The sequence below is a fragment of the Polyodon spathula genome, chromosome 1 (genome assembly GCF_017654505.1).
Source record: "Polyodon spathula isolate WHYD16114869_AA chromosome 1, ASM1765450v1, whole genome shotgun sequence".
Taxonomy (NCBI): Eukaryota; Metazoa; Chordata; class Actinopteri; order Acipenseriformes; family Polyodontidae; genus Polyodon; species Polyodon spathula.
The window spans coordinates 22738967-22766666 of record NC_054534.1 but is presented as its reverse complement, the minus strand read 5'-3'; the positions used below and the strand labels follow the sequence as shown (position 1 = coordinate 22766666).

Below are 27700 nucleotides of genomic sequence, written 5' to 3'. Positions count from 1 at the left end.
GCTCCAAGGGATATTCAAGGCCTTTGATATTTTTTATACCCATCCCCTGATCTATGCCTTTCATCAACTTTGTCCCGTAGTTCTTTTGAAAGTGCCTTGGTGCTCATGGTTGAGTCTTTGGTTTGAAATGCACTACCCAGCAGAGGGAACCTACAGGAACTGCTGAATTTATCCTGAATCTCTACAATTTAACAGAAGTGGAGGCCACTTGGTGTGTGATTATGAAGGCGATTGGTTACACCTGAGCTAATTTAGGATTGCTGTTAGTGTTGCTGTGGACACTTATCCAACCAAGCTATTTCAGTTTTTATTTTTCATTAATTTTCTACACACTTCTAGAATAATTTTTTACTAGGATGTGTAGATAAATAATAATAAAAAAAAACTACTTTAATGCAATTTAATTCTAGGATATAAGGCAACAAAAGGTGAAAAATAGACTTTTTATAGGCGCACACACACACACACACACAAATGATAGTATATATATATATATATATATATATATATATATATATATATATATATATATATATATATATATATATATATATAAATCCTGGCCTGTGATTCATTAAAACCTTACCATAGGAGGAAGATTGAACTACTATCCTAACATCCTTACACCACCGGACAATAATCTCGGTTGACTGGTTCACATCACTGTCAGTCCTGCCCCTCTTCAAAGGAACGTCTTTCTCCCCTGTCTCTTCACAAGAGAAAATGGCTGAACACTGACTCTGAGTTAACAGAAAACAGAACTACAAAAGAAAGATGCTCCAAACTCTAAAATGGTGATTAAAACATCACTGTCGCTGTTTTCTGACTTTCTGAAATTCAAAGAAATTCAACTTGACAATGTAAACAAATATGACGGGCAGGATATAAACTGGATTATGCAGCACTCGGCTAACCAGACAGAGACAGAGAAAAACTTTGATAATTATACGGTATGAGCTTCAAAAACATTTTCATTTATTTATTTACTTGTGCTGTATCCGCTATATTTAGACAAAAGAGTCGTATTTACTATCGAAGCTTGCCTCACTTATTTTCTTGATTGATTAATATATTAAATATGTACTGCAGACTCAGCCATAGTGGAATATTAAATGCCCCCTGAGGTGCAATGGAAGACTGCGGCTTGGCGCATTACAGCACTGTTGGTAACCATAGTCTTTCCTCGGGTCAATAATTTTCTACTATAGCCCTCCTCTCCAGTCCATAATATTTGTTTATTTATTTATAAATAAAATACAGCAAGTGTGTGTGTGTGTGTGTGTGTGTGTGTGTGTGCGTTTTGTTCAAAACATTGCAATGGTAACAGTTTTCACATTTAAGAAAGAAATACATTTGAATTTTACGCAGAGTGACTCAATAAAGTACAATAAACTATCCAGTGGCTTGGTGACTTGGCAGCTTGATTTCTAGCCAAAGTCATAAACAAGCACTTAAGTACCACAAACGGACATAACATCATGATGTCTTGTTAGTACTTGACAGTTGTGCAAAGTAAATTATTTGATATAACAGCATATATAACATTAACAAGTGCCACGTAAATCCGTGGCAAAAAGTATGAAGGCTTACCCATCATATTAGTTTAACTTGGACCAGGAAGTGCATTTACAAAACATCTGTAACAACTGTGCATGAGTTAAGGTGGACTGCACAGCTGGACTAACAATGGTGAAAATGTTCAAGGCCTACCATCGCTGCTAGGCCTCCTATTCAGTTGTGCACTTCCCTCAACATTTTCATTCCAAACACTGGGTTACAGGTTGCATTATCGCTTGACAAATTGGCTACAATTTGTCGCCAGAGATAACATGACAGTTGCGCTGGTCCAGCTAGTACATTAGAGAGATTCTTTCAACCATTTACACATACATCACTGTACCATCTCCAATTACGGTCTTCTGGCAATGGTCAAGGATAGCACTTCACTTATCCCCCCCTTCAACAAAGTCACTTTAGATCCTGTTAGCAGCAGGCAATTTAAAAATTAGAGTAGGCAAGGAAGATAGCCGCTGTAAAGCACCAATAAAGGAGGCTTAACGAGTCCTCCCTACTGAAGTTACGCCCCAAGGAATTTTACAGCTTGTGTTAAAACTGCAGGAAGAAAAGCAGAGGGAACAATGGAATCTGAAAAACTCTAAACAGTATAAAAAGAGAGGCACACTGGCACTAGTGCTGGTGAAGTCATCCTATAAAAATCAGTGCAGGCCTCATGCTGCACAGGCAGTATACAGACGGCTTTTTAAAACAAACTGAATCTGACGTTCTTCGTAGAGTAGCTTCTCGCTGCGTTCCCGCATGCCTCGCAACCCAAAGCCTGCTTTGCATCAATCAAAGAAAAATTGATCAAAAAAAAATTTAGCTCATAAATTATAGGACAGGCACAGTACATGTGAGAACAGTTGCAATTCATCATTATTATTAAAATGGATCAATTAAAGTAATTTTTAGGCCTAATAAACCTGAAGGACCAGAGTTGTCAACCCCAATCTTGGATCATGAAATAATTTGCCAAGTTAAATTTAAACTTTAAAGTTATGTTAAATTTTTTTTTTAAAAAACACACAAATAAAATTTACATGATTATTTATCAAACCAATGGTAAAAATGAATGCATCCTAATACAGATTCAACAATTTATCGAAACATCCGTTATTCACCCGTCCTTAAATTTCCTTCAATACAGACTGACATGAGAGCTCAACCTGAAGTCTCCCATTGCCAGTTTGCATTAAAACACGATTATATTCGCACTAGTAGAGTAGGTAGCTAACCTTCTGGCGTCTGGACTTGCATTAGACAGGTCACATCAGTAAAAAATATTTTATTAACATTTTCCTGATTAAAAAACTATTTCATTAAGAAAAATAAAGGAAGAATCTGATAAGAAGATTGGTAATTTTGGGAGTAAAGGAAAGGGAGGACAGAAAAGCGATGTTTGGCAAATTTTTGGATTTCGTGCAGATGGCATCTTATTTTAATGAAGTAAAAAAATAATATGCAAGTAAAAAATAAAATGTTGTTGATGTATCTATTACTGATCATTAAATGCTCATGTGAGACTTAATTTAAAAATTAAGCTGCCGATTGCACCATTAACCCCAAGGTAACGTTTGCTCACTCCACAGACATTTTCAGGTACTTATTTTTGGGCTGCATGCCTTCCTCGCTTTACCAATTCATATACTGCTGTCTGTTTTTTGTTTCCTTTTATCTGAGAGCTAGACACACTGTACTGCTTCTTCCAACTATAACCAACTGCCTCGTATCTATTTGTCAGACTATGTCAATTTACTTTGACCGCCCCCACTCACATTTTCTTTTAGGTGGTGCCCTTCATCCAGGAAAGAAACTGAATTCATTTAAAATGTGTTTTCAAAAAGTAGACCAATATCTTGCAAGATCAAGTCCATGCATGTCATAGTCTTGGGATGCATGCTTGAACAGCCTGCAGTGCTGCCTTGGACGGTTTTAGGTATTAGATTTCCTCAGATTCCCTTCAGTGTCATCTGCATTGATCATTTATTTGCGTGCCATCAGCTTTTTTATTTTATTTTTTTTTTTTTTTATGCAGAAAGAGACAATAGAATGTGATATCCAAGCCATACTTATGTAAATAAATTGCAGTTGCTGACATCACATGTGCAGTTACTCAAAGACAAATTGAACAAATATTAAATAAAATCTCAACGACTACCGATCTTGAAATACAAGACCTTGGTGATAATTTTCTGTTACTATTGGGCCACCATGCAAGATCATATAGTAACCGATACAAAAGAAGAAGAAGAATCATCTTTATTTATATAGCACCTTTGGTGCTAAAGCAGCTCAAAGCACTTTACAAAGAAAACAGAGAAAATATGTATACTAAAGGAGATAATTAAAAAAGGAGTACAGAAGTGATATACAATATAATAAAAACTAAAAGAACACATTAATTTTAACCATTTGAGTCAACAGAAAAAAAAAAACACATTAAAAAGTATTCAATTTAAAAATGCTCTATTATAAAAATTTTAAAATTTGCCATTGAGGGTGCATCTCTGGCAGAGAATGGCAGTAAATTCCACAGTCTGGAAGCATTATAACAAAAAGCAGCCTCTCTTTTGCTTTTGCGCTTTACCCTCGGAACACAAAGTAATTCACTAGTCAGCTGAACTCAATGTATGAGCAGGTTGATATAGAGTTAACATAAGGCATCTTTTTTTCCCTGAGTGGATGACATGAAAAAAATGTTAATCAGGGTAGTCATGTATCAATACTGAACTACAAGCAGATTCAAGTTCACACAAGACATGCAGTAGATACAATGGAGTAGTCTAGGGTTGCAATGGCAGTAACAGGAAACCCTAATGGTGAAATTAACATGGAAGTACTGATAACACAGACCCTCAGCCAAAAGCTCTGTTCCACAGATTGCTCAACAATGAGGCCCATTTGAGAGGCCCAAGACCCTCAAGGATTTCTAGATAATTGCAGTGCATTCTGACACAGCTCAGGTTAATTGCTTAAAAGGATGCAATGCTTGCACTTGCTCTAACGGTACCAGACAAAGGGAGACATTTCAAACTGGCTGAGTTTGTGGCAGTCTACTTTAATAAAAACAAAAATATTTGGTGTAAAATACTGTATAGCCAACATATCCTACATCTTAATAAAGAAAACTGAAGACATTTCAAAGACAAATGTTGTAGCTAGAGTCATCGTCCCCCCAGTACAATTTCGAAACAGATGTTTAAACTTGTCTGAAATGTGACGATTCTTTGCATTTAATAAAAAAAAAAATCAAGTAAACTTACCAGCTTAATCTGCTATTTATTAATTTCAAAGGCATTCTGAAGACAAATGTTTCAGCTAGTGAGCCCACCCCTCCCCCCAGTTTAAAAACACAGACTTAAACTTGTTGAAATTTTGCATGACGGTTATTTGACTTTTAATTTAAAAAAGAACAAATAAACCTTGCCAACTTAACCTGCTATCTATTAAAATGTACAAACCCTATCTCAAAGACATATGCTACTTCAACTGTATTTTGTACACTCGGAATAGCTTGTGTCCTTTAATTATGGGGACTCCTCAGATTAAACCTGATGACCCCCCCCCCCCCCCCCCTTAATTATCTGAATCCACAATATCTGCAGGATATCTATCAATCTTTATTTTATATAGTGCCTTTCATAGTGGACCACCACCACAAAGTGTTTAATATACAACATGAATTACCTGAATGCAGCAGAAGTATCAGGAATATTCTGAGTGCTGTACTATCACCATAAAGTGAGCCTCCCTTGGCGAGTCTCTTTTGTTTATTTACATTTTCATTGAAGGACTTTTAAGATTTTAGATACAAGAATTTCCCCCCTCCTTTTTTGTAATCAAAAATCCAGATCAAAGTCCCCTCTTGGATCCTATTGCTGTCATTCACACCGCACAGTCAGGATGGTAAAACAACACCACTTCTAGAGCAGAAAGACAGGATAATTAGTAAGAAGTTGAGAGAGGAAAAACAAACAGCTAGCAAACAGGGTATTTACTTCATCCTTTCCTACATACATATAAAACATACAGTAGGGTTAATGTTCATTGTTAAGGTTATGCCACTAGATATATTTTCTTGAAATACAAGCAATGTACCATGCATGCCTTCTGTGGACTTATACTCTCATTTCCTTCTTGGTCACTGCAAAATGCTTAAGTTGCTCGAATAGCTTACTTCTTCACTGCTGTCAGAAAACAAGATACTGTGCAACAGCTAGAATTTCCTTCTGGTCTTAAACAGTGATGTGAGACATTATGTGTGGAAGGTAAAAACTCAAGTATGATATTTGCCTCAACGTCTAATGTAACCCTATCTATGTTTACATGCCTAAGAAAGGCAGACTCACTACATTTAGGGCCTGACAAAAAAAATTAAATAAAAATAAAAATAAAGAAATACGCCCATAAGAAACCAAAACCGTACAACACAGTATAATTTATAATATACAACTATACTGTGATACAGTGTCAGGTCAAATATGGAGGTTTGTTGACAGATATATAGATAGATAGATAGATAGATAGATAGATAGATAGATAGATAGATAGATAGATAGATAGATAGATTTATAAAAAAAAACATTTATTGCGTAGAAAAAACAGTCAAAAACAAACTATGAACACTTACATTACATTATTTTGTGAGAAAATACAAAAAACAAATAGTCATTTAAATATTTATACAGAGTTCTTCTGAATCATCCTGTACCTCACAGAGCACTCCATTCACACATCACATTTCAAAACTGAGCAAGTCATGCATCATCTTATTAAACTTGAATTCAAAAGTTATGCGAGTAACCACCAATACCCTACACAATTTTACCAGGTCTTGATGAACATTTCTGATTTAACTTTTTCTACTTTTTAGGATGGCTAATTTTGCCTGCCCTAAAATGAAATTTGCCAGTTGAATCAAATGCTTTTGGTTTCTTGTAAATTTGACACCAAAAAATAAAAACAGTCTTTGTAAAAGTTAAGTTCAGATTTGAAAATATGGTGTTTAAAAAGTTGAACAAAGGGTCCAGTCTTTTACAGTCCATGTAGCAGTGGAAGACTGTCTCTCTCTCCTTGCAGAAGGGGCAATGATCAGTCACCTCTGGATTTATAATGCTTACGAACGCACTAACAGCCAAGATTGTATGCAGGAGTCGCCATTACAAATCCCCTGATCTTTTATTAAGAGGGGGTTTATATAAAGTCCTCCAGGCTGGCTTATCCTCCTCTCCTGCTCCCAGCCGTTCCCTCCAATGGGTATCTGGAAGTACTTCAAGTAGTTTCTGCTATTTAACTTTTACACAAATTTCATAGACTTTTTTCCTCTCTAATAAATTAAACTGAAGTTTACACAAATACTTCACTTTTAAAATCTTGCCATTGTCTTCACCAAAATGACTTATCGCAGGGGTGATTAGCAAAGAAGGAAACAGAGTTTGTGAGGCACTCGACATTCATCAAAAACACTCCCCAGTGCCTCTTGCCACTCCAGAGACAGAGCTTCACGCAGCTGTGCCAGACACAGACCTGCCACATGCACAGACTGCATGGCTAGAGCACCAGCTACACATTCAGGGCTTTTCCAGATACACTGCTCTGTGTCTATCAGATCACAAATCTTTACTATTTTAGCCCTTATCAGAGAATCATTAAAATATTCTGAACTATTAAAAGAAGTATTAAGGTGTGGATTAAAAACCAAAGGCTGCTCCAGAACCCAAAAAGGATCAAGTGGGTCAACATACTCAGCCTTTAGTAGCATCCAAGCCCTCAGCACACTCCTATAAAAGAGGGGAAGACATGAAAACTGCATTTCGTCAAAATCTAAAAACAACAAATTAAAATCAAAACCAAGCCCTCCCACCTGATGAAGAAAAGAAAATGCCAGTTCCCTCCATGGCAGCTTTACTGGAGAGAAAAACAATTTCCTCAGAGCCTGAATCCTAAAGGCAGCCAGCCTACACTCAATAGTCATAAGACCTTGTTCACCCTCTTCTAGTGGTAGATACAACACACACTGCTTTAACCAATAACACCCATTCCAAAAAAACTCTAAGAGCAGAAACTGAATCTGTTTAATTAAGAATTGCGGGGGTTCCACAAAGATCAATTTATGCCAGAGACTGGAGGCAACCAAATTATTTAAAACCAAAACTCTTCCTCTGAAAGACATTTGTGGAAGAAGCCACCGCCACCTCTGCAAGCGATCTTTTTCTAGAACCCCATCCCAGTTTAACTGTTCTACTTTCTCACTCCATAAAAAGACCCCCAGGGATTTAAACCCATTCTGGCTCCATTCTAGTCCATCTGGTACAACCAGGGATCTACACCCTTGTTCCTCCCCAGTGAGCACAGCACTGCTTTTACTCCAGTTAACCCGCGCTGATGAGACTTTTTAAAATACTTTTTGCTTCTCAGTTAACGCCTTTACATCTTCTTGATTGCAAACTAACACAACTATATCATCCGCATAGGCTGAGAGCTTTAATGACTGGGCATTACAACCTGGAACAGACAAACCTGTTAAAACATTTCTTAGTTTACATAGTAGTGGTTCAATTGATAAAGCATATAACATTCCAGACAAAGGGCAACCCTGCCTGATTCTTCTCTGTACAGCAAAAGGTCCACTCAAGCTCCAATTTATTTTCAATAAACTGAACATTTTACAATAGAGTGCTTTTATTTTACTAATAAAATCAGAACCAAGACCAAATGCATCGAGGACTTACCATAAATAACGGAGGTCTACTTGATCAAAGGCCTTTTCCTGATATAAAGAAACAAGACCAGTACTAAAGCCGAACAATTTAGAGGCCGCTAAAATATCCCTAACTAAAAAAATGTTATCAAAAATGGATCTATTTGGGATGCAGTAAGTTTGATCAGGGTATACAACATTATCAATCACTGCGCTCGGTCTATTGGACAAAGCTCTGGAAAGGACCTTCTATTCAGAGCACAACAACGACACAGGTCTCCAATTTTTAACATTTTTGAGATCACCTTTCTTTGGGAGGAGCGTAATGACAGCTTTTCTGCAGCTCAGAGGTAACTCCCCTTTCTCAAAGCTCTCTTCAAACACTGTGAAAAGGTCGTGTTGAAACAGGTCCCAGAAACTTTTAAAAAACTCTATTGGTAACCTATCGATTCTGGGAGCTTTACCTTGTTTTAACCCCTGTAGGGCCTCAGTAAGCTCTTCCATCGATAGAGCTTTTCCCAGCTCCTTTTTTTGCCTCTTCAGGCAAACATGTCAAGTCCTGCAGGAAACTCTGCACCTCTTCAGGCTCAACCTCAACCTCTGCTGTGAACAGACCAGAGTAGAGCTCTGACATTGATAAAACAGAAAGACTGAACTTCTATTACCGTTTTTACCTTAATCAAGCGACCTTTGACTTCTTCTGTAATAGTTATTGATTCAGGTTTAAAATTCTCTTTAAATAAAACTGCCACCCCAGCACTGACATTAAAGCCATGGCTAAAAGCTATTTCCCCTTTCCATTCTCTTTCCAAATTGGAATGAGTTCTCAGATCGCAATGTGTTTCCTGCAGGAATGTTACATCAATCTTTATTTGCAACAAGTATTCGAAAACCGAGGCTCTCAAGATCACCTCTACACCTATTTACATTTAGATTCCCTAGTAAAAGATTCTTCACTGGGATAAATAGAGAAAACAAAAACCAAACAAACAGTATAAGAAAGTAATATAAAGAGTTTGTTCTCATTTTATTTACTTTTGGTTAAGACTACTACAAGTTTTAACAACAAAGTTCTTTAGACGCCAGCGTTCCTGCTCCGTCAAATTAGACCCTGACATCATCTTTACTAAAAAAGCAGAATTTAGAAACATTTTTATATCAGGAAAAAAATCCTCTACAGCAATTTTTCTTCTTCCTTTTGTGACTTCTGAAAACTCTCTTATATTTTGTTCTCTATACCCACTTTTTATGATAGCCAACTCTGAAGTCTGAGATGACTCAGTGAGATCTGCCTCGTCTTCACTCTCTGATTCTGAGCTGCTCTCCCTCACAGTACTGGCAATAGCTACACTCCAGCACTTCACCCCATCAGCTCCTTCACTCTTACAGGCTTTCTTTGCTACTCCTACAGCTGCAGCATCTCCTTTCTTTTGCACTTGTTTTTTTTCTTTTTTTGGGGGGTTTTAAAACCATCATTTTCATTTACAGGCTCACTCATCTCTACTTCTCCCACTACACTAGTATCAGAAACTTGCACCAATGCGGCCTCTTTCCTCAAATTCTCATCTTTATTACAGTTACACAAAGAAGGACTCTCGCCCTCTGTTTTACCAGCCTCGGTCTCCTTTACTTTACTCGTGCCAGCAACAACGTCTTTTATACTTTCTACTTCAAGGTGCACAGCTTTAGTACTCTTTTGGTTCTCCCCTGCAGCAGCACCATCACTCGACCCCGCTGATTTTCTCTCTTTAACTTCAGCCCTCTCATTCTCCCTATCAGCATTCTGATGTTCCCCTCCACCAACAACACTACTCTGCTCCTTACTTGTGGTTTCGGGCACCACAAAAGTAACATTATTTTGGTTCACTCCTGCACCAACAGCCTCACTCGGCTCTGCCACCCCTCTGTCATTAAGTAGCTTCCCGAGTCACGGACACATCTCTCTCTGCTCTTTCACCACCCCCTTCTGCTCTTTAGTTTTAGGACAGTTTTTAACTAAATGCCCATCAACACCACAATTAAAACATTTCATGGTATCTGATGTCACGAAAATAACATAATTACTGCCTTCTATTTTGAACTTGAGGACAACATTAAGTTCTTCGTTTGCTTTATTTAAAACCATAAACAACTGCCTCCTAAAGGAGACTATGTGTTTTAGCAATGGATTTGCATCCCAGTGGAATTCTTTTTGGGGCTGACACAATCTGCCCATGTTGAGAAAACTCAATCATAATTAACTCGTTCTTCAGAAAATGTGGAACATTTGATAAAATGATTTTCTTTGCAGGTACCTCTAACGGCGAAACGGCAACAAATCATTTATAACAATTTTATTTACTAGATCAGTTTGACTCAAAAAAGCCACAACTGAACCATGCATTCTTGAAGCAGACTTTATGTTTTCACATCCAACCACTTTACCAATCGCTAAAACACACTTCTCTAAAGAAACAAAGCCTTCCGTAATTACTTTGACTCCATGTTTCCGTGTCAATCTTTGAAAGGGGAAAAAAAAAATCCTGAGCCAGCTATGCTGGCTAAAAAACAATTTCAAACTTAGTTTGCTTTACTAAATCACAAAATTATACAGACAGACGGACAAACAAAACAAACACATGAAAGAGAAACATCTATCGATCGAAGACTGAGCAAAAGGAATCACCGTGAGACAAAACCAACAGTTTGGACAACACAAAAACACCAGAAGTCGGCACTAAGCTTGAACCAAATCAGCAAACTCAACAGCCAGGATCTTCAGTGTCTGAACAACAGCAAAGAAACTCCACCACAAGTATTAATTCTGTTGATTACCCTAATTGTTGGAATAAACAACAATATCTGGAAGTCAAAGAGAAATATGAATGGCAGATTTTTTTCAAAAGGTTTTCCTGGCGTTGTTGCTCTTTTGAGTGTTTCATGGCCACACTGCATGCTTTGTACAGTCAATCTCCAGACAATGTGAATCAGTTGGATCACTGTGAGAATTTATTATCGACTGAGGTAAAGAAGATCAGCAGAATATTTGGGGTTCGTTAGGTTGCCTCCTCTTACCAATGTGTTTCTGCAGCTTGGAGATTTTATACTGCTCTCAATCACCATTTCACTGCATTAGCGCAAAACCCAGTAAGGAAGTTTCCTGAGCAAAAGAAATTCAAGGCACTTGCTGATAAGTTAACAACCAGCAACTTTGTTCTTATGTTGGCCTTAATGTTTCAGAAGCTTCACAAGCACATAAATGTCACTTGGCAAAGGGGCAAGAATGCTTACAAATGTACATCAGAAGAACAGAAAGTTACAAATGGTGTCCCGGGAACACGGAGAGGAGGCCAAGACTGGACTCAACAAAGGCTTATCTAAGCAAATGGAATTAAAGGAAGGTGGAAAATGTCCATCTGTGAACAGGAATCAGCTGATCTAGTCAGTTGTGAACAGCATAAGAACGTAAGAAGAACTAAAGAGTTTACAAATGAGAGGAGGCCATTCGGCCCATCTTGCTTGCTTGGTCGTTAGTAGCTTATTGATCCCAGAATCTCATCAAGCAGCTTCTTGAAGGATCCCAGGGTATCAGCTTCAACAACATTACTGGGGAGTTGGTTGCAGACTCCCACAATTCTCTGTGTAAAAAAAAGTGTCTCCTATTTTCTGTTCTGAATGCCCCTTTGTCTAATCTCCATTTGTGACCCCTGGTCTTTGTTTCTTTTTTCGTAGTCTTCTTTGTTCAAGACTAAATAGATTCAATTATTTTAGCCTATCTGCATAAGACATGCCTTTTAAACCCGGGATAATTCTAGTCGCTCTTCTCTGCACTCTTTCTAGAGCAGCAATACCTTTCTTGTAGCAAGGTGACCAGAACTAAACACAATATTATAGATGAGGTCTTACAAATGCATTGTAAAATTTTAACATTATTTCCCTTTATTTACATTCATCACTTTTCACTACATAGCTGAGCATTTTGTTGGACTTTTTTATAGTTTCCCCACATTGTCTAGATTACATTTCTGAATCAACATAAACTCCTAGCTGTTTTTCATAGGTTCCTTCTTCAATTTTAGAATCTCCCATATGGTATTTATAATGCACATTTTTATTGCCTGTGTGCAGTACCTTACACTGTTCTCTATTAAATGTCATTTGCCATGTGTCTGTCCAGTTCTGAATGCTGTCTAGATTTTTTTGAATGACCTTTGCTGCTGCAATGGTGTTTGCCACTAATCCTATTTTTCTGTTGTCTGCAAATTTAACATGTTTGCTTACTATACCAGAATCCAAGTCATTAATGTAGATTAGAAAAAGCAGAGGAACTAATACTGATCCCTGTGGTACTCCACTGGTTACCTCACTCCATTTTGAGGTTTCTCCTCTAATCAGTACTTTCTGTTTTCTACATGTTAACCACTCCCTAATCCATGTGCATGCATTTCCTTGAATCCCTGCTGCGTTCAATCTTATATGCGGGACTTTGTCAAAAGCTTTCTGGAAATCTGAATAAACCATGTCATATGCTTTGCAATTATCCATTGTCGGAATGTTGCATCCTCAAAAAAATCAAGCAGGTTAGTTAGACACGATCTCCCTTTCCTAAAGACATGCTGACTGTCTCCCAGGACACTGTTACCATATATGTAATTTTCCATTTTGGATCTTATTATATAGTTTCCATAAGTTTACATATAATAGAAGTCAGGCTTACTGGTCTGTAGTTACCTGGTTCGGTTTTGTCTCCCTTTTTGTGGATCGGTATTACGTTTGCAATTTTCCAGTCTGTTGGTACAACCCCTGTCTCAAGAGACTGTTGCATGAGCTTGGTTAGAGGTTTATAAATAACTTCTTTCGTTTCTGTGAGTACTATTGGGAGGATCTCATCCGGCCCAGGGGATCTGTCTATTTTAAGAGCTCCTAGTTCCTTTAACACTTGTGCCTCTGTAATGCTAAAGTTATTTACTTGAGGTCGACATGTGGGTATGTTGTCCTTATCATTAAATATGTCCGTAAACCTGTGAAAAGTAATCATTTAATATATTTGTTATTTTTTTATCCGCATCTACGATTTTACCATTTGTATCTCTTAGACATTTTACTTCCTCCTTGAATGTTCTTTTGTGTGCTGTTATAATATTGGAAAAACTTCTTGGAATTGGTTTTAGCCCCCTTGGCAATGCTCATTTCTACCTGTCTCTTGGCCTCCCTAACTTCCTTTTTGACTTGGGTTTGCAGTTTCAAGTACTCTTTCTGTGTACTTTGTTCTTGGTCCCTTTTAAACATTCTGTAAAGTGCCTTTTTTCTCTGATTTTTTTAAAAAAAATTAATGCTCTATTAAACCATTTTCGCCATTTTGTTTCAGATTTTGATTTGTCTACTTTTGGGATGCAATTGTTTTATGCCTCTGGTACTACATGTTTTAAAAAAATAAATAAATAAAATAGCCATCCTTTTTCTATGGATGTTTTCTCTATTTTATTCCAATCTACTTCTGTTAGTCTCCATTTCATTCCTTCATAGTTTGCCTTTTTAAAATTGTTGATGCACAGTCAGAAAACAATCTGTTTGGTTTTCGTTGTATAACATTAAAACAATAACAAATCATTAAGAAAAAAAACAAAAACTATTAAATATTGCAGATAATGTTTAAAAACTAAACAGTCATGGCTGACTGTGGTAAAATCAAACACCCCCCCCCTCCATATAACATACCAGCACCTTTTTCAAACCACTTTAAACACTGTCAGCAGGTTTAGTGCCATCTTGTGATCAGTCTTAACAACTTCGAAGGAGACTTAAAAAAAGGGATACAACTGGATTTGAATCTAGTTTAATTATATAGACATGCCTTCTAATCTGAAAATGTGCTTTAACTCAAAAGATGATTACACAGGTATGAGTTAGGGCTGTCAGTTAAGCCTCCAAATAGCAATCGAATCGTTCGAATAAATATCGATGATTGTACTGCCCACATACATTTTTGCTCCATTCCTCTCCTCCTGATGTGATTATTTTAATATCATTGTTGTTATAAGCTTGTGCACAACAATTGAATGTGAGGGGCAATTACACCTTGGTAGCATCAGGAGAAGAAAAAAAATACACACCATTCCCAACAAGCCTAAAACAAGTTATTAATACATATTACTAAAATATTTTTTCCAAACAGATTACAGTACTTTGGAATGTAATCTATAACTAGACACGAGTTTATGAAAACCATCTTTCTTTTTTTTATTCAGTGACAGCTGCAGCATCACGCATTGCATCATGCTAATTCTGTACGACCTAACCTTCACTGTCTGTGAAAAGCACAATGTGTAAATCTCTGCCCAAAGCAGAAGACGACGACGACATTGATTTACTTACCACAACATGCATACATCACTGATTGTTTAAAAAAAAAAAAAACATGTTTTTGAATATTCTTAAATATTCATTATATAACAGTTCATTTTGAAACTCCAAAGAAGCGCAAACTATATACATTTCTTCAATGTGCACAATTTATTTACAGGCTGTTTGCTGTTTGCCAGGAATACAAGGCTGTCGTCCTGTTCTGGGTTCAAAGTGGCATGCTTTTGAAAACACAGAGGGGCATAGTTACAAAGCATTTTCAAAACTGATTCGCTGGTAGGGTGGGACCAGCAAATAAGATGCTAGTTAACATGAGCAGGAGAAAAAGAGCACGCCAACTGCTTCGCTTGCAGAAATACTGTAAATAGCAAGGCAAGGTTTTCGTGCATTTGTTGATAAACTTAAATAATATTAACTATGCACGTTACAAAAATGTAATTATTGAATCAATTGTCCAGTATTTATATCGATGAATATAATTAGGAATGGAATCGATTGAAAAATCTATTTTCGATTTAATCATAGCAGCTCTAGTATGAATTTAGCCTATATAGACATTTTCCTGCTGCAGCCCAAACTCTTATTACAGAGTTGTAAAGGATTTGAGTACCAACACTGCAGATTATAAACTAATAGGCCAATTTAGTAATACAGTGCATGAATCATTTTCACAGTCATCTAAAATATATTCGCTAGACTGCTAGAATGAAATAACACTTCCCACATCACTTGATGGCAGTTTAAACAGAGAACACATCATGGAATTCAGGGAAGCACAGTGAAGGAAAATAGAGAAATACTTTTTTATCAAAATGTGAAAAGCTTGATCTGCTTCAGTATGCCCTTCGTATTGCATCAGTTTAGACTGTATTCAGGTTTAAACAAAGGGGAATGTAGCAACAACCACTGAAAGGTGAGCAAAATAAACGATGCATGGCATGCTGGCCCTGCGTGGTTTTATTCATAATACAGTAAATAACTTTAGTAAAATTGCCATGGAGACAGGCCTAATCTTTAGGGGATTTCTATCCTCACTGCTTATCAGCTGCACTGCATTAATAGGCATGCGCTGGAATGTTGAGTAATTGTGATCTTATTCTTCATGTGGTCTTGATGTACTGTAATCAGAGCACAGCCAAACTCTCTGCTGAAGCAAACACTAGCACAGCCCTCTGTATTTCACTGGACCATTCAGAACACCTTTTCCGGCCCCAAAGTATGTTCAAAAGAAACATTGTGTACTGTAATATACGTAATAACAATAACAAAATATGGTCAGTGGCTGTAATTTTACTGTGAGGATTTGGCAGCTATCAATGGAAACATTTGACCATGCCTATTCAACATCCAAACACTGATTTTAATCAGCAAGAAAATGAAAACTCCATCATGGAGGAAATAGGGAAAAACACCAGGAAATAGGCAGTTATGAGCTGCTAATCAGCATTATTATGTACAATTATTTACAGATGGTTGAACATCAAGATGATCCATTTTAATGAAAGGGGATTTTATTTTACTTTGTATATGACAATGGATACTTTATTGATTGTTTTAATATTTATGTGGATACTATGGAATCACAATAAACCAGAAAGCCCTGTGTGACCTGAAAAAATTACTAACTGATCACTATGCAAAGAATTGTATGGATACCTCAAGGGGCACTGGGTAATCTTTTAAGCCTTGTTCCACAGAATCTGATACACAACAGATTTTTTTTTTTTTTCTTTTGCAAATCTAGGCTAAAATGCTATATTAGTTGCTCAAATTATAGCATGAAAAAAGGTTATCTCCGTTATTTTTAAGGTATAACAAATGTATTGGTTTGTCAAGTTCCATATTTAGAAAGCCATCCAAGTTGCCCTTCACGTTGAGGTTACCAGTGTCACGTAACTTTATCCAAGTTAAAACAGCACAGTTAAGCATATAAACAGGGGCCTTGCTGTTTGAGGGTTCTTCCAAATCACATAAATTGAAAAAGACAAAGAAGATAACAAAATTAAATAAATGACAATTACTGGACCAAGGCATGAAAAAGCTGCTAGAAAAAATAAGCCCTTTGCTTTGTCCATTTCCAAATGAGTATTTAAAGATTAACTGCTCCTGATGTATACGTTAGGACCCTAACCCGAAATATACCCTATACCCCCCAATGTAGATCAGGTCGGCCCCATCGGGTTGGGTTTAATTAATTTTAGAACGCCGAAATCTTTTCGTGTTCAGGGTGGGGTTGTCTTGTCGTGATGCAGAAAATTCACTAACCCGAACCTGACCTGAAGATTATCCAAAGACACACCCTAAATCAAGCAGTGAGCAGCAACGTTACAGTGCGCGTCTGTCTTAAACAAATGTAGAATATTTAGGTTGCTATTTGATGTGTTACTTTATTCTGTTGTGCTGCATACTGCGCATGTACTGTGGTATTGTAGCTTTAATTAGAAGACCAACTCGCACTGTGACATTGCTGCTCACTGCTTGTGTGTTTGAATGATCTTCAGATCGGGTTCAGGTTAGGTGAGTGTTCTGAATTGAGAAGGGGTGTCACAGAGACGGCAGAAGTGGGTGGCGTCAGAACCAGGAAAAGAAATGAAATACACAAAACACAGGACGGATGAAATGAAATGATGATGGCGCTGGCTGGCGCCGGTTTATTGTAAAATAAAAGGGTTTAACAAACAAAAAAGACAGGACACGGCACTTCACGCCAAAATAAACAGACAAACAAAACGAATAGACACGGACAAAACACAGAGTGGACGAACGCTACACAAACAATTTAAATCTATATTTACACTTATCTATCTCTTTCTCTCTCTCTCCCGTTCTCCACTCCTGAACACACAACCATGAGTATGTGACAACGTGCATCTATATATACTGTTGTGCTGGGATTCAATTACCAATTAACTATTCACTTGAATCCCACCACGTGAATTAATAAAGTGCAATTCCCCGTGCTCACATATTACTACATTTTACTTGCACGTGAAGTGCTGTGCAATCCTCGTGCCTAAATACACATATACATTTTAAACACTTGTGTTACACAGACCCGTGTATATCCCGTGTACCAATGTCTAGACACCAAAATTTAAACACACCACACGCAACACATAACAGATAATATACACAGGGGCGGGCACTTTGTCACAAGGGGTCATTCGCAAGACAACCCCACCCGAACACAAAGATTTTGGGGTTCTAAAAATTTTAATTAACCCCAACCCAATGTGGTCGACCCGATCTAGATGGGGATGTATTTCGGGTTGGGGTCTTAACATATACAGTATTTGATCTTTCTGCAGCTAAACCCCACATTCAGTAGATATCCCTCTTAAGCTACAACACATGATTTATTTATTTTGTATTGCCTATGCATAAACCTACCATGCAATTGCAGCACAAGGAAGTAGGAAGGAGTCTGCAAGCAAGCCCCCTCTGGTGCTGCAATTTAGATGCTATCACCTCATTCTGAATGACAATCTTCACCATATATAGATTGCATCATGTTCCACCCTACCTAGAGGTACCTGCTCTGTGGTTATTAGTCTGAGGGATAAATAGTGGCCACCTGCATGAAAATATCATTTTAGCCTGTATGGTTAGCTCCTGTAAACTACAGTAGTAGACTTAGTTGATATGGTCTCAAGTACATAGTATACCAAATTAAAAAGTACAGTAGAAGTCTGTACATAAGTGAGTATGCACATAGATGTGGGTGTGTATAAGTCTGCATCAAATCCAAAATATATACGTCTAGAATACACACACACACACACACACACACACGCACACACGCACACACGCACACACGCACACACGCAAGTGCACACACACACACACAGATTTAAGCACACCTTCAATACTGTCTCTGTACCTTACAATTTGTTCATCTTCTTAATGAAAAGCAGTTAGCCATTTCAGATCATTCCAATACAGCTAATTAATTATAAAAGGTCATTAGTTTCATCCTCGATTTGGCGTTTTGGAAGAACTGCAGCAAATTCTTAAACACAAAAAAAAAAAAAATTAAAAACTGAAAATGCACTGCTGGTGAGGTATTTAAAAAAAAAAAAAAAAAAAAGGCAACAGAAACCACAGTACAACAACTCCACAACCAGAGCCAGTAACTCCAAGACACAAGCATCGTTATGGCATGAAGACACAATCCCACTAAGTGGAATTTTTAAAAATAGCACACGAGAATGCTACTTCATTTTTAAAGGAAACTCATGATGCATTTGGTTAGAAAATGAATAGCTAGGCAGCATGCCACACCACAGAATGAATTGCCTGTTGGTCATCATTTCCATCTTGATAGAAATACGTTATTTTTGCATCTCCCTGCCTCTCTGGTAGGAAAAAGACCCTTTGGAAGAGACCGGATGGTGTGTCTCGCATCATTAAACTCCTTTACAAAAAAGAAAAGCACTGTTCTATGTTATTTATTTTTTCTTTAAGTGACAAAACATTAGACATTTTATCATCATGAAAAAAGGTAAGAAAGAAAGCAAGTTAAATGCATATTGGTTCAAGGTGTCAACAACGGCCCTGCCAAGAACTGTTACCCTGTAGATTACGGACTACAGCTAATTACATTTAAGTATGCAATCATTAAACTCAATGAACATTTTTTTTGGCAGCTCACGCATACTAAAGGGACCTTTCTTTGACTACAAATGCTTTTTTACAGAGTGGATATAGAAGACACCTCACCAGTATGTCTTGCTGACAGTTTCCAGTTTCCTGGGCAATGACATTTTAAAATGCTAAAAAAAAACAGCTCATGCAATCTGCCTGTTAATTAGAACCTTCTGCACAAATCCAACTTGTTTTCACCCTTCAACCCTTGTCAGAAATACACTTTAGTATTATTATTATTAAGTCATTTAGCAGACACTTTTATCTAATGACTTTGAGACTAGGGGGTGAACTATGTTTTATAAGCTGCTGCACAGTCACTTACAACAGTACCCCGGTTTTAAGTCTGATCAAAAGGACAGCGAATCAGTTGATTGAACTGGGAACCTCCTGGTAACAAGCCCCTTTCTTTAACCACTGGACCACCAAGACTCCATAGACTACAAACCATAAAAAATAGATAGACTATGTCAGAAAATAATGACTGTAGAAGAAACAGATACACCGCATAAACTGCACTACCCATTTAAACACAGTGGAAGAATGCCTCCATATGTTTGCATTAATGTTGTCATAATATTTAACAGGATTGTCCACAGCTGGAATGCAGTACTCCCCAGGACTGTTTGATATCTAACAAACTCTGCCCCATTAACTTGCTAAGTCAAAGCGTTTTTAAACAATTTTCTAGGTTTTAACAATATTCTCGGTGTGCGTGCAGCTTGGTTTATCTATGTTGCTTTTAAATGACTTCAATGCTCTATTTTAAATTGACTAGGACAGATCCTGATATTGTATGGAACGTTGTACAGTATTCGCTGTATGTCTGAAGGCAACATCCCTAAATGCTACTTCTCGCACAAGGTTACTAAATATTTACTGCGAAGATGATGCAACACTAACTGCTGTTTGATTGACACTGTTGGCTCACTTCACTGGAATTTGTTTTGACACTTTTGTGCCCATGTGCCACTCACAATAAAGTTTAAAGAGCAACCAGCTGAAAATATATTTGTTTCAAGATCAAAGTAAAGCAATAAATAAATATTGTAGCAATTGCAATGCAAACCAGACAGAATTGTCATAAAAAGGCCAGGGGGTCAGTAATTTTTTATTTTTTAAATGGAATGCTTCTTAAAAGCATTCAAATAATGTGGCCCTAATGATTTAGTTGTAAAGACTTCAATCAACAGTGGGAAACATCATCTTCACACCTCCTCTCCCATCCCCTCTAAGATAATTGAAACCAGCCTGCCTGAAACAAGGTACAGTAGACTACAGCCATCATTCTTTAATATTGATATTTATTACTGGTTGGCTCACACCCACAAAACCGAGCACTTAAAGTAAAGTAAAATCTATTTTTGGTTACAAAAACAATCATTTATATATGTCACTGTTGGATTTATACATTATACGGATGGGTTAACACCTCTTCGTGCCACAGGAAACCATAAAGTTTTAAAATCAGCAAATTCCACCTCATCCATCAGGCCCTAAAAAATATCTATATCTAATATATAATATATCTAGCGCTGGTGCCTCCCCTCTAATTCCAGCAGAAGGGGAAGCACAAGCTCAGCTGCAGTGTTTAGGAGCATCCAATGCGGCAGCAACACATCCAGTGATTTGTGGGTTTATAGAAGTTAGTAGATGTCCCTACATGTTTTTACTTCAGATGAGTATGTATATAAACAACTTGAAGTGAAGAAACTTGCCAAATATGCCAAAAGGCCACATAAATCAGAGATGCACACATGCATGGAGTGGAAACAAAGGAACAAGATCACTCTACATTTTTTATATCCGAAAACGCTGGAATCTGAACACTTTAGCAGCAATCAACTAGGATGTGCATTCCTAGCATCTGGATGTCATCAATGGAGATCTAAGCAAGAGAATGAGCTATATCACAGAGAAATAAAAAGGACAGGATTAGCAAGGTTCAGTCTTCATTCATTAGCCCTCATCTATGTATAAAAGCAGACTTTGCTACTGTACTCCAAATGTTACCTTCCCTTGGGAATTTTCTCCCAACAAAGAGCTGAATTTCATAAAAAGAAAAGTTTTCATATTAGTTAAAACAAGTCTCTTTCACCCTTTATGTGCTCTGAAAAAAACAACAACAAAAAACAGTCACAGCTTTGTTTCAAAAGCTTGGTGTTATTGGAGTTGTCACCTTAGCTGTCCCTGATAGCTTCCTGACACAGGGGAGTCTTGTTCACATATTTCTGCCCCACAAGGACATCATTGTGCTTGTCTTCTTAACGCTTGTTTAGAGGCTTCAACAGTTTGTTGATAAATCTCACATTGTTGGGCAATTGTTTGTATCTAAAAAAAATGCTGATATTGCAACAGGCTGAGAGATCAGTTCAGAGCTAAAGAGATTCAATGTGCCATTACATTGATAGCACACTGTGCTTTTCCTGTGTATATTCTACAAATCAAATGTGTCTGACATGTCTTAGGTTTTATTTAGCTTAACAAGGGGCAGCCTAACTAAGAATGATGTGCTGTGTCGGCAGATCTCTGACCCCAAGACTGTTTTGAATTATTTACCCAGCAAGTAACTTCAATAACAGAATAGTAGAATAGAGAATACCACGCAGGGGATAAATAGCTTCACTGTTTACATTCCTAACATAGGACCCTTCAAGCAGTTCATAAAAACCTATTTTACCATCAGAAATACACCATGTCTGAGCCAAGAGCATTGTCACAGTGTTTACTACAAGCACTGTTGTTGTTTTCAAACTTTGGAAGAAAACTCTCTCTCTCTCTGAACCTGCTGTCAAAGGTTACTATTTCCTTTCATGCCATTTGTGCCTCCAAATATATAAAAATGATTGCTATTTATGCCACCATCCAGAAATGCCCCAAGGTAAGGGTACAGTCAGATCACCTGCTGGCTGTACTGTTTTTTTTTTTAAGTATTTCACTGATGATGACCCCATGGACTGGTCTCCCAAACACAAGGTACAGGGTGAGCTATATTATTGTAGTCACATTAAAGCCTGATCAGTTTACATAACACTTTGTAATTAACTATTGGGTACAAAGAACCAAATCTGTGAACTCCAGGAGCGCTTCTTATTAAATACTCAGTACAGAGTTCGGGGAAACTGTATTAAAACTGCACTAGGATGCGAGCCCCTGTTGATTTAGAGTCTGTCGTTTTCATTCTCACCCCATATGTTTATATCACGCCAAACAGATTAAAGGCAGGTGGCCGATGTATCATTATCTGTTTCTCTGTGTAGTTGTAAACAACTAGTAATTACCTTCATGACTGTGAACAAAGAAACATGATATCTTACTAGAAAAAAAAATCTTAGTCTATAAATATGTTCAAATAAATAAAAAACATTTAAAAACATTGTTATTTTCTACTCTTTAGATTGAAAAGAACTTATGAATAGGAAAATGTATGTAATCTTCGTATGGTCAGTCTTTCAATGTTAGTTTTGTGTTCCCATAAAAAAGGAGAAGGGTCTGCAATGAATTATTAATACTTCTAAAGACCCTTATCAACCCTCAATTACAAGGGAAGGTAGCTATAGAAAGCATCCCCTACAAAGGAGGGTTCAAGAGGCTACTTAAATTAAACAATTGTATTTTAATGATCCATTTGAAAACAATGGCAATGTTAGCTTGGGTAAGCTGCCAGCACCCTCTCTTACAGTGTAAAACAGAATTAGGAAATAGCCCCTGTCCTTCCAAGGACACCAATGTCTTTGAAGATGTTCTTTTGTCTAACTGTTAACAAAGGATTCAATCTGAACTTTGGCCAACTCTTAAGCCACTTCTGATAACTTCTCATCCATTAAACATCACTTTGGAACACACCTGATTGAGACGTCATCCTATTAAATCTGAAACTGCCAAACTCATAGTTTTACCTTTCCGTTGTCATCAGTGTGTGTGTGTGTCTGTCTATATATATATATATATATATATATATATATATATATATATATATATATATATATATATATATATATATATATATATATATGTGTGTGTGTGTGTGTGTGTACATATATATGTATGCATGTGTATATATTACTTTACATAATTTGGAATGTGAATTTACTTACAGCCACAGACCATATGAAAATCTACAGCCACTAGAGTAATTAGGTCCCCATCTGTGTTTTATAAGTAAGATAATATATTTCAACACTTAAAGCTTGAATATTCACTTGGAAGTAACATGTGGCCCATGCGCTAGGGTAGGCAACCTCCACTTCTTCAGGGTGAGGCTTTTCACTTGTTCCATCTCCAGTAAATTAAAATGTATTGGAAATGAATGACCTACGAACTGAAATAATTACTGTTTAGTTTACTGAAACATTACAAAAAATCAGCTTTGAGTTCCACTCCATTTCCAATGAACAAAAAAATATTATCAACATTTCTAACTACAGCTTCTCCTTGACTGTTTCTTTAAAACTCCTTGGCTATTGGTATAGAACATATGGTAACCTCGATCTTTCTCCAAAACCCATGTTTTGTTTAAGTAAAAAGCCATATTGTGGTTTCAATGTGTTCTTAAAAAACTAAAAAGTTGCCTGGTCATGAAAAACAACCTTACACAGGCTATATATGACGTAATGAATGGAGGGTTGAATTCCACTGTTTCATATGATCATTATACACCTGTCAAAACTCACTGAATGGATGTGAAATGCCACAATATATATCTATTAAAAGCAGCTCTATAGTGTTGATACATGCCTCTGTGGATTAAGGCCTACTTTTTGTTGGCTTCAGTCTTACACAATACACTATAGCTTTAAGATGTGTCATTAGCAACTGAATAAATTACCATGTAAATGCCTACATTGAATATCACCAACACCTTTTGCCTCGGGTGCCTGTGCAAAAGCCCCCCTGTGTAAAACCAAAAAATAAAGTATGCTACCTAAATGAATCCTGCAAGTTACGTAAAGTTACATAAACATATAGATGGAGATAATTTCAGTTATGGAGGCTTACATTACACTGTGGGTAATTATTTCGCACACATAAGCCTAGAGTTTAAGCACGTAGGCCTATGTTTACAAAAAAATATTTTGTTAGCTCCTGTAGGACTGAAATATTAGTAAGTTCAAAAACGTTCCTCTAAAATGATTATTTGTTTAGACCAGGAGGAAAAACATACCACAAGGCGATTTCAAAGGCTTGCTGGGTTATAAATGGCAGTGGAAAATAGACTTGAATGAAACTGAATAAACTCTACAACCCCCCCCCCCCCCAAGCAATGATACCAAATGGCAGCAGGATTCAGAATCCCGGAGTTAAACAACAGGAAATTTAGGCATCTGTCACCTCCTGGAGAGAGGTAAATGGATTAGCAAAACAACAAAGGACAGACAGCACTTTCAAATATTCAGTTGATTAACACATTCTCTCTAATCTGCACCATCATAGCCATTCCCCACAGAGATCACTCGGGGTGCATTTTGTATACTAGAGGGCAACTGGACAAAAATCCTAAGGAACTAAGGATTTAATGAACTAATGGCTAATGAATTAGGAACTGCTTTAGGGTGCTGTTGAAATAAAAAAAAAAAAAAACAAAAAAAAACAAACGTTCTCCCATTCTCCTTCTCCCCTCGCAGATGGCAATGAGACAGGGCTGAGACTAATAACAATGAGGACTTCTAGTAACATAACTTCTATTTAGCTGCCCAGAACACCATACAAAACTAGTGTTCATGCACAAGCCTGCAATCCTGTCTTGCCTCTAAGTTCCTTGGACCCCTTTCAAAGAGATGCTAGCGATGAGGCACTGAAATGGCCCTGGGTCACATATGTTAACAACCTGAGTTTACCCAGCTCTGAAAACAATCGCGGTGCTTGTTGAAGCGAATCTTAATGTTTCCTGGATATATGAGAGAGAGAGAGAGAGAGAGAGAGAGAGAGAGAGAGAGAGAGAGAGAGAGAGAGAGAGAGAGAGAGAGAGAGAGAGAGAGAGAGAGAGAGAGAGAGAGAGAGAGAGAGAGAGAGAGAGAGAGAGAGAGAGAGAGAGAGAGAGAGAGAGAGAGAGAGAGAGAGAGAGAGAGAGAGAGAGAGAGAGAGAGAGGAGAATTCTGTCTGTCAGCCAGACAGACAACAAACAGGACCCTCTAAAAACTCATCTAAACCTTAGCTCTACTACAGAGTGATGGCAATAAATAAATAAATAAATAAATAAATGTTAAGGACTCAATACTACGACTATTTTTTCAATTAGATTTTTTAGTAGATTTGGAATCGAGATGATGTCTCACTACCGTTATTTATTTATTATTTATTTATTTACCAATTCCTGAGTTATGATGCTGATAAAAAAGTTAATCTGGGTAGGTAATATTATTATTATTATTATTATTATTATTATTATTATTATTATTATTATTATTTTATGTACTTCAAACACGAAACACATGTGTAAATGGTTACCCAACAATTACATTTATACTGTGGTCTACATTTTACACTGTGTAAAATCAGTCAGTAAATAAATAAATATCTCGCAACCACACGACCAACAGATACAAAGTCCCACCAACGAGGTCTGTTGCTTACTTATCATTAAAAATGCTCACTATAGAAATTTATCGATATAGACGTTAAAAGCGATATAACTTTGAAGAAGTTAATTGAAAATATGTTCTTACCTGCACAGTTCATCTCCAGTAGCGGCAAAGCCACCACTACCAGGATTTTGAAGAAACTGACAAAAGTCCCCGGCCTTAGCCTTCTTCTGGACATCACTCTGCAAAATCGCAAACTCCAGTACAGACGAAAAAGAGATACTGTAATTGCATCCAACCTGGGCAAGTTACTGGAAGAGTTCAACTTTCTTTAACCCCCTTGTTATCTAAATTTAATGACTAAAATGAGAGATTCACCTTTGCAATCAGTTCCGTTTCAAAGTTTTGTTCAGTGATGAATTGCGCTAGCAATAATGTTTTGCTTTTGATAAAATGCTATGGATCATACAAGCACCACGCATCTTATTCTCTATCCCTCTCCTCTGTTTGGCGAAGTGTCCCAAAAAGAGTGAGCAAGAAACTCTCAAACCACAGTGACGTCACCTTGGTACTCACAGGGGAGGGCAGTGAGCAGGGATAGTTTCGTCCACTGCACCCCCTGCTGGACACAGAGGCACGGGTTTAACACAATGCTGAGATTATATCACGTGGATTCGTTCCAATATTTTATTAAATATGCATCAACCACAAATTACTTAAACAAATCGCATTTCTGATGACGTCGATTAAATAGGTTGCTAATTTTAAAACTTTACTAAGCCTTTGTAGTAGCCTACTGAATAAAATTACATCAAATAAGATAGATATTTTAATTTTGTGAGACAAATACAGTAAAAAATAAAAAATAAATAAAATAAAAAAAAACACTGGTATGGTATTCATGTTAATTTATTTTTGTTCCAAACTTTTTCTTTCTAAACTTTATGTTCTTACCATCCACAGTGTGCTCACATTGTAGCAGCTACCTTATTTTTAAATTCCATTTGACAGCCATTTCTGATAAGGGGCATTCAACATTTATAGAAATCTCTGATTGAAGATACACAGAAAAACAGTCAAATGCAACCCTCTGTCTGCCATATAACTGTAGCAGCAGCTACTTCTCCTTCATGGTGTTATTTATAAATCACCTGAATATTCAAAACAGAAGCATAAGAAACAAGCAAGGAACCAAAATATGTTTCGCATGAGAAAGCAGGGGGAGTAATGATGTTGCTAGTGCTAATAAGAGGTAAACTTTGGAAACCTGTATGTACATTTAAGTAGATTTACATGCATTATTAAGTCTCGCCACTTGGCTATTTAAGAAACCTGTACTAGTCAAGAAAAACCCACAGCTGCATTTCACTGGAGCATTTGAAAGCACTGCGGAATCATTCTGGATCGTATCACCCATCTATTCTCTGTAATCCAGGATTGCTCCTGAAAAAGGGTCTTCCCAAGAGGATACAGTTTAATTAAACTGGCCCCATCGTTAGCTATCTGAAAACGTGCTTCCAAATGTGCACAAGTTAGGTCCAAACAGTATTTATTGCACTTTCAATCCACTTTACAAAGACCTTGTTGTATCTGTAATTTAATTATAAAGATAATTGGTTTGCTTTGCCAACAGTTCTAACAGGAGATATTTAGCCAGTGCACAAGATCAGCTCTTTCAAAATAGAGCTTATTAATAATTATAGTTTTTTTAAAATAAAAATCCAATACAGTATAAAACAAATCACACATAGCAAAAACAAGCAGAAATGTATAACCAACAACACCAATCTAGGACAAAGGTCAAACAATCAAATGTCAGCTGCATAAAACAAGCCCCTAAAACGGAGCAGGAAAATGTGTTCATCTGAAAATGATGGGAACAGGAAGCTAACCACATAAAGAATTCAATGAAACCGAATACATTTCCAAACTGGTT

The 27700-nt window shown here is 37.1% G+C and overlaps 1 protein-coding gene across 2 annotated transcripts in view; it reads right to left on the bottom strand.

The window, feature by feature from the left end:
• The window catches only part of LOC121315688 (tyrosine-protein kinase transmembrane receptor ROR2-like), a 91578-nt gene extending 65306 nt beyond the window's left edge, over window positions 1-26272 (bottom strand). For both annotated transcript variants that reach the window (XM_041250004.1, XM_041250014.1), the window contains exon 1: window positions 25909-26272. In XM_041250004.1, coding sequence (XP_041105938.1) covers window positions 25909-26002 — 94 coding nt within the window. In that variant the 5' untranslated portion in view covers window positions 26003-26272. The remainder of the gene's footprint in view (window positions 1-25908) is intronic.
• Between the last annotated feature and the right edge of the window lie 1428 nt (window positions 26273-27700).